This window comes from Branchiostoma belcheri, unplaced genomic scaffold, assembly GCF_001625305.1.
Source record: "Branchiostoma belcheri isolate BF01 breed outbred unplaced genomic scaffold, Haploidv18h27 scaffold60, whole genome shotgun sequence".
Classification (NCBI taxonomy): Eukaryota; Metazoa; Chordata; class Leptocardii; order Amphioxiformes; family Branchiostomatidae; genus Branchiostoma; species Branchiostoma belcheri.
In genome coordinates this window covers 134911-143528 of record NW_017804243.1, presented here as the reverse complement: position 1 = coordinate 143528, position 8618 = coordinate 134911, and the positions used below count along the sequence as shown (strand labels likewise).

Genomic DNA, 8618 nt, shown 5'->3' with positions numbered 1-8618 from the left:
TGGGAAAAAAATTCAGTGCAAAAGAGACACCCCGATAAAAAAGCCTAAAAACATGCTAAAAAAAATTCCCCCAAAACCCAAACCTCTGCTTAGAGAGTAACCTAGCTACTGTACGAATCAGAACCAGTCATTGTTGCCTTGAAGAAAAGGACAGTCACTGAAACGTAAGATGTAAAAACCTACTGGCTGTTGAATCAAGAAATTTCTTATACAATGCAGTTTCTTGCCTACACGATGAAATTATTCACGAAAACTGGTGTGACAGTCTAGGGATGACTCTTGTGGTAGAGCTGTTCTCCCAGTTTCTCCAGCCTGGACCTGTACTCCAGTTTCTCGTGGTTACACGCCGGCACGCCCTCGTAGCCGTACAGAACTCCGAAACACGCCGCGGCGATCACGCCCGTGGAGTCACTGTCACCTGGCAACACAGAACAACATAAAAACTTACTATGCAACACAGAACAGATGGGTTTCTGTTACTAGGCAACACAGAACAGATGGGTTTCTGTTACTAGGCAACACAGAACAGATGGGTTACTGTTACTAGGCAACTCTGAACAGATGGGTTACTGTTACTAGGCAACTCTGAACAGATGGGTTACTGTTACTAGGCAACACAGAACAGCAGAATTGCTGTTACTAGGCAATATAGAACCGCAGCATCATTATAAGTTAAGCGACACAATAGTAGGATTACTCTGAGTTAATGTTGCAGAACTACTATTACTCAGCAACACAGAACAGAAGAATTACTGTCACTAAGCAACTACTATAATAATCATATTGTTTTCGCACTATAACTGGACTACCCCTGTACTGTAAATACAGATTGTGATTGTACAAAATACTGTACCTCCATGGAACATGGCACGGCTGCACAGTTCCTCCCAGTTGCCCCCAGCTGCCAGTAAAGCGTCGTACGCGATCAGCGGAGCGTCGTGTCCCCGTCGGCCCGGCCAGCCGTCGCTGCTGATGTCGTTCTTGTAGATTTTGTCCCGGACGGCGGGGTCGTCATAGTTCTCGGGCCACCTGGGGAAATAGACAACATCTGGAGGTTACACATTGTATGTGTTCAATGCTTTGCATTCCTGGCTGGGCATTAGGCACTTTGCACGACTTTCCTGACTCCACCCAGGTGTAAAATGGGCGCCTGACTTTGGTTGGGGATGTAAAATTCAGTGGAAGGAGAGGGATGGGCTCCACCTTCCAATTCCATGCCTCAGTTGACTAACGACTCACTGTCCCTATGGCCTCAAAAAGGCTCTGGGACTACCTTTACCGTTTTAATTACATAGTACTGTTCCTGTACTATACACAAGGTACTACATGTACTCACTTTGGGTCAGAAGTTCCACCAAGCCCCCTTTCCTCCATGCATGTACTGTAACTCTAATGCACCTACACTGAGCCTGTACTGAAATTATATGCATGTACCTGTCCTGTTTATGTACAGTAACTATATATAACTACATATGTGTGTGTGTGTGTATGTGTGTGTGTGTGTGTATGTGTACTCACGTTGGATCAGAAGTCCCATCCAGAAGGCCCCTCTCCTCCAGATATTCCTCCCACTTGGCGGGAAAGTAGAACCAGGCCTCCTCGTTCTCGTACGCGCTGCGGATGCTCTTCTTCACATAGTCCAGCGCTCGGGGCAGCGTGTCCAGCAGACCCTTACCCCACTCCCGCAGAGGCTTGCCCTGAACGCTGTACGATACGAACAGGGCGGAGGCAAGGGCTCCACAGTAACCTGCAGGGTACACGCAACACACAATCAACAGTCACATCAAGACAATCAGCCCTTCCCCCACTCCCTCAACGGCTTGCCCTGAACGCTGTACGATACGAACAGGGCGGAGGCAAGGGCTCCACAGTAACCTGGGGGCAATACACACATTAACTAACCTTGTGGTTATCATGGGTTAATGAGTTAACTAACTGACCAAGTGGCATGAGTAGAGTGGAATCATTCCTCATGAGCTGACCAACATCTTTTGCATAGATGTGGGTAATGGTGGGTTAATGGGTTAGCTAACTAACTGTATGGGTTATGATGGGTTGATAATAACATATTAGCTAACTTACCATATGTGTTAGGATGGGTTGATTGGTTAGCTAATTAACTGCACAGCTTACGGTTAGTTAATAAGTTAGTTAACTAATTGTGCGGGTTAATGGGTTAGTTGACTTAACCATGTGGGCTAGATAGCTAACCGTGTGGGTTATGGTGGATTGATAGGTTAGCTAACTAACCCTGTGGGTTATGGTGGGTTGATAAGTTAGTTAACTAACCGTGTGGGTTATGGTGGGTTGATAAGTTAGTTAACTAACCGTGTGGGTTATGGTGGGTTGATACGTTAGTTAACTAACCCTGTGGGTTATGGTGGGTTGATAAGTTAGTTAACTAACCGTGTGGGTTATGGTGGGTCATCCTCCCGCTCTCCACGCTGAAGGCGATCAGATCCTCCAGCTGGTCCGGCCGCGGGCAGCGTAACCCGATACACATGGCCCGCATGGCGGCGCCGCAGCCCGTACCTGTAGTACAAGTCATTCCAAAATCATATCCAGTAGCGTATCTTATTACCTGGATGTCTAACCTTCACCGACATAACAAGTCATACTGTTTATATACAAGTTACTGTTTACATGTACAACACATAACGGTCTCTCTATCTCCCATTCTCTAGCTGTTGACGGTACCTTAAGCTTCACACTTACAAAACCTCCTTGGTGAGAAACTTACCATCATTTATACCAAATTGGTTTATTTGTTCACAATATGTTTACTTTCACACTAATTACTAGTTAGAGTAATTAGGGGATACACCAACCACTGACTGCACCTTTACACTAACTGAGTGTCTACCTAGAAGTTTACACTAATGCCACCTTCAAATTAGCTAGGTCTACCTTTAGTTACACCAACCCAATCTTCACACTAGCCCCATTCTCACACTATATAGCTCAACCTATCTACACACACACCAGTAGGGTTGAAGGGGATATGCCAGCTTATATATACATAATTATACAGCCCCACCCTTACACTAAACACTAACCAGTAGGGTTGAATGGGATATGCCAGCCGCCTGCTGCGTTGGTTGGGCTCATCTGCTGGCAGCCTAAGATGGACGTAGGTCCGGGCTTTCTCCCCTCCATATCGTTCATACAGGCCACGTAACGCCTGCACAGCTCAAGGTAGATGTCTTCTTTCTTCTCAGAGTCTGGGAAGGAGGCAAAGAGAAACTTGGAGGATACTGTAATTCACTTTATGTTCACGGTAGCAAAAGTTCACGGTCTGAGAAAAATGGACATGTTCACGAAACTATATATTCAGGGTGGTGACAGGTACAGGAAAAAGAAAGTCCAGGAATTAACTGTAATGATAAGTGAAAACACAACAATACCATGAAAAAATCAGGAATTACAGTATTGTGTAATGTTAAGGCCAAGTAAATCTTGTGGATGTCTTATGAGAAAAAAATCTTCAGTGGTTCCTTTCAATGGCGCCTACTTTGATTGAAACAAATTTTTTATGTTGTTATTTTGCTCACCTTTTTTCTTTTTTTTTTCTCTCTTTTTTTGCACACTGAGGCTTCAAAGTGTACAGAGGATGTCAATCATACACTGTATTTAGATTTACTAGCTGTCACTTAAGTATTAATCTCCAAGAGAGCAAACCAATGACTGAGGATTGAAATGCTTGAAATCTGAATGTAAACATTGTGTGTTGCTTGCTTCAAGTGTGCCCCTCTCAGCTGGTTGAAAATGTCACATTCCAACTTACATTGCTCCGACAGACATTTTGGCCAGGCAAAAACAACTGATCTAGTTTCCTATCAACTGCCAAGATTTTTCCATTTGGGCCATGCCTTAAATTAAATTTTCTTCCCAGGCCTGCTTTTACATTGGCCTGTTGCTGAAGTTTTACCTGTGCCAGAAATGCCTGAAAACCAGTCCTGATAAACCGATGCAGCTGGGTTCAAAGCTAAGGAAATTTTGTACCCCGGCTAGCCGCCTCCTTGACAAAGTTGGAATAGTTCTCCATATGCTATCTGACATGACCCAGACATTCTTTCTTTTTATCTAGCCAGTGAGTGGCATCATAGAAGAACTCAAGCAATGGCAAAAGGTAATAAATAAGATTTAAGAACATCTAAAGAGCCAGAGCATCTACTAAAAGTACTCAGACTCTGTCACTCTTACCTGACAAACTTAATTAACTGCAACAGCTGGCTAATTGAGTAAAGAAATAAGAAAATAAGCTGCTACATATAAATGGTTCATATGTAATCATTCATTCATATAAATGGTATTATAATATACTAAAATTGGCTGTATTGCTCATAAGTCTATGAGAGGTGAGTTTGAAGATTACTTTTGATAGCTAAAGACCCTTAATCAACAGATTCAGCACTAGTTTGTCCTTGACAGATCTACATATGAAGACATTGGTGATAAGACTTGTGTCTCTGCCCTAAGATAGTCTGAGGAATCTTAGATATGCAAGTCTCTTCTGGAAATGTGTGTCTTGCTCTGCAGTGTCTCATGACACACAAACAAGGAGCTGTTTTCCTGGGTGTTTATGAGTAAATATTTACCCACAACACGACTGTTATTGGGTGTTAGTGTGAGAAAACATAACTCCAACCAGATCTGACTGTAATGAGGCAGTATCCATTGGCCAAGGGGTGACCATTAGCCATAGAAGGATGCTGCCTAATGCCACCGTATGATCTGCTTGGAGATTAAAACTTAATCTGTCATAAACATAGTGTGTGGACAGCAGTGGGGACTCCCAAGTCCCATACTTACTTACTTCTGATCAGTTGTGACCATGAGTGTAAACCTTACCTAAAACTAGTGCCTCCGCTGTGACCAGGTGAACCTTACCTATACATGTGCGACCAGTGCCTCTGACATGACTAGGTGTGACCAAGTGAGAGAACCCTTACCTATAACCAGGTGTGTACAGGTGAAACCTTACCTATAACCAGGTGTGTACAGGTGAAACCTTACCTATAACCAGGTGTGACTAGTGATGCATACCGGTTCACTGGACTTGGATCCGGACTTGTAAGAATGTTTAGGTTCAAGTCCAAAAAAACCTAAAGTCAAGAACCGAGTCCGGACTTATTACCATAAAAGACCATTTCACATACCCCTTTTCTTTCCAAACCACCTAAAACCTTCCGTAGATTGCAAAATCTTTGCTGCAAAATGAAGAAAACATTGCCATTGGGCATCGTCAAGTACCGCCCTACATGTTACGTGGCCAAAGTTTCACCCAGATAACATTGCAAGGTTGTCAACATGCAATTTTGTATATGCCATGGGTTTAGGTCCGGATTTACAAGTCCGGACCTGAACCTAAACTTCTGGACTTGAATCTGGACCTGAACCTAAAATTGGGTTTAGGTATGCATCCCTAGGTGTGACCAGGTGAACCCTTACCTATGACCAGGTGTGTACAGGTGAACCCTTACCTATGACCAGGTGTGTACAGGTGAACCCTTACCTATGACCAGTGCCTCTGCTGTAGCCAGGTGCATGACAGTATCGTCGCTGACCGGCCACCCCGGAAGCTCGACCGTGATGTTACTGAGTCCTCCCAGGTCTGCCAGTTGTTTGTGGATGTCTGGTCCCGACTTGTTGTATTCCCACTCCTGGTTCTTGTAGCCTAGGGCATCCCCCACACCACTGAGTACCATGGAGGCCTGTATGGGAAATATTATGTATATAAGTAGGACTAGGACATATGATAAACCCTTGTTAGCAAACTGCAGTTTGTGAGAGAGCTGCTAGGTGTGCAGTATTCCCACTCCTGGTTCTTGTAGCCTAGAGCATCCCCTACACCACTGAGTACCATGGAAGCCTGTATGGGAAATGTATGTAAACCGGTATGTAGACCTAGGAGATATAATAAACCCTTGTTAGGAAACTGCAGTTTGTAAGGAAGCTGCTAGGTGTGCAGTATTCCTACTCCTGGTTCTTATAGCCTAGAGCATCCCCAACACTACTGAGTATAGGGCTGCGTACCTAAACGTAACATCAGGTACAGGTACAGGTACCGGTACAGAGGTTTAGGTACAGGTCCGGACCTGTACCTGTACCTGAACAATTTGACAAATTAACACGTGTTCTTCACTTTTTCAATCATGACACAGAAACAATAATAAAGTGTTGACAACTTGTCAGTATCTTTATCACAACCCTGGATCAGCCACACTCTAGCGATGTCTCGTGAGACTGAGGATCTCAAATCAATCGACGGTGTTTACGTCTTTTCCAGTGCTAATTTTTCGTCTTTGTGGTAGGATTTACCTATCTTTAGTCATATACATGGTGTAAACTAGCTATTTCGGTATATACTCGTTACTTCATGATCCGGTATTTTGGACCTGTACCGAAACGATTTTTACGGTATTGGACCGGTACAATGTACCGGTCCGCAGCCCTAACTGAGTACCATGGAGGCCTGTATGGGAAATATTATGTATATAAGTAGGACTAGGACATATGATAAACCCTTGTTAGGAAACTGCAGTTTGTGAGAGAGCTGCTAGCTGTGCAGTATTCCCACTCCTGGTTCTTGTGGCCTAGGGCATCCCCAACACCACTCAGTACCATGGAGGCCTGTATGGGAAATGTATGTCCTTGTTTAAAAGGAAAAGGCAGTTCAGGGGACAGCTGCTAGGTGGATAGGAAACTGCAGTTTGTGAGGGAGCTGCTAGGTGGATAGGAAACTGCAGTTTGTGAGGAAGCTGCTAGGTGTGCAGTATTCCCACTCCTGGTTCTTATAGCCCAGAGCATCCCCAACACTACTGAGTACCATGGAGGCCTGTATTGGAAATATACATCCTCATTTAATGCTAGCTATAGGAAACTGCAGTTTGTAAGGAAGCTGCTAGGTGTGCAGTATTCCCACTCCTGGTTCTTGTAGCCTAGGGCATCCCCAACACCACTGAGTACTATGGAGGCCTAAGAGATATACATATATATAAGCTCTTGTGAAGAAACTACAGTTTGGGAGAGAGCTGCTAGGTGGATAGGAAACTGCAGTTTGTGAGGAAGCTGCTAGGTGAACAGTATTCCCACTCCTGGTTCTTGTAGCCTAGAGCATCCCCAACACCACTGAGTACCATGGAGGCCTGTGTGGGAAATGTATGGCATTGTTTAAAAGGAAAATGCAGTTCAGGAGACAGCTGCTAGGTGGTTAGCAACCTGCAGTTTGTAAGGAAGCTGCTAGGTGTGCAGTATTCCCACTCCTGGTTCTTATACTAAGTTATAGCCAAGAGCATCCTCAACACCACTCAGAACCATGGAGGCCTGCAGGGGAAATGTATGTTCTCATTTAACACTAGCTAAAGGAAACTGCAGTTTGTGAGGGAACTGCTAGGTGTCCAGTATTCCCACTCCTGGTTCTTGAAGCCTATGTACTAGAGCTCCCCTACACCACTGAGTACCAAGGAGGCCTACAGGGGAAATATTATGTATATAGGTATGTAGGACTAGGAGATATAATATAACCCTTGTTAGGAAATTGCAGTTTGTGAGAGAGCTGCCAGGTGGATAGGAAACTGCAGTTTGTGAGAGAGCTGCTAGGTGGTTTGATATAGGAAACTGCAGGGAGCTATTTGGTGTGGATCTAACATAACTTTGCTGATATTGATAATAAATCTTTTGCAAAATCATGCTCCAATACTAACTGCAATTACAGTGTCAACGAAAGTATACGTGATTCAACTATGTGTACTTAAATGACACTGATGACACAACGTATTAACCATTCCAAAATGGAAAACAACACGTAGAAATCTTCACGTTACAGTGACATGTAAAACGCAGTCTAGCTGTTCTTAGCTCTTTAGCTTCAACACAACATACTTTAGTCGTATGTAACGTTACCTTGTATCTCTCCAACGTGTTTGTTTCAGAAGCCATGGCAACGGCCGGACTTCACCGTGACCTTCACAAGACGCTGTGTCGTGACCTTGAGAAGACAAGGCAGTGTTCCTTCAGAGTTCCTTCTCCCGATGTAGAAGACTGACGAGGTATAATTTTAGCTTGGCTGCGGTCCGATCATGACTACATGCCTGTAGGGTCAGAGGTCAGGGGGCGGGGCGGCTCAGTCTGCAGGGCGGGACCACTTCAACTGGAGGGGTGCGTAATGGAACCAACCACTGCCCAAAAGAGGGGTTAAATAATTTTTGATCTGAGAAATGGGTGTACAGAAAGAGAAAAAAAAAACAGGAAAGAAAGACCTATTGATGTATTCTTCAGTTTACATTACTTTCCGATAGTTTGCATGATTTCAAATAAAAAAGCAGTGTTATTTGTTATTTCCCGGAATTCCCTTAGGCCGCAGCAAGTAAATTTTATGGATGACATCCCCCCACAGACACCAAATCTAATGCGAACGGGCGAAAAAAAAACAAGGCGGGCCAAAAAAAAAACAGAGTCAGAAGGCAACAAAATTTCTAGTTTTTTCCCCCCGAAATCAGGCGAAAATATTAACTTTAACGTTATGTTAACGTTATGTCATCCATAAAAATCACTTGCGTTAAACAAAAGACAATGCATTGGCTTTTGTACTAGTATACAATGTTTAGGGATGTTAT

The 8618-nt window shown here is 43.9% G+C and overlaps 1 protein-coding gene across 2 annotated transcripts; it reads right to left on the bottom strand.

Annotated features, from left to right (window-relative positions):
• Positions 1 to 129: 129 nt before the first annotated feature.
• LOC109482741 (protein ADP-ribosylarginine hydrolase-like protein 1) lies at positions 130 to 8359 on the bottom strand. 2 transcript variants are annotated; one of them, XM_019785570.1, is made up of 8 exons: positions 7906 to 8359; positions 5516 to 5714; positions 3057 to 3221; positions 2407 to 2532; positions 1799 to 1875; positions 1519 to 1670; positions 854 to 1029; positions 130 to 418 (listed from the first exon to the last, which is right to left on the bottom strand). In XM_019785570.1, exons 1-8 carry the CDS (start codon positions 7939 to 7941, stop codon positions 267 to 269), a joined length of 1083 nt encoding a protein of 360 aa, XP_019641129.1. In that variant the 5' UTR covers positions 7942 to 8359; the 3' UTR covers positions 130 to 266. The 2 variants fall into 2 exon arrangements, with proteins under 2 accessions (XP_019641129.1, XP_019641128.1); XM_019785569.1 differs by lacking the exon at positions 1799 to 1875 and having other exon boundaries at positions 1519 to 1747.
• Positions 8360 to 8618: the final 259 nt, after the last annotated feature.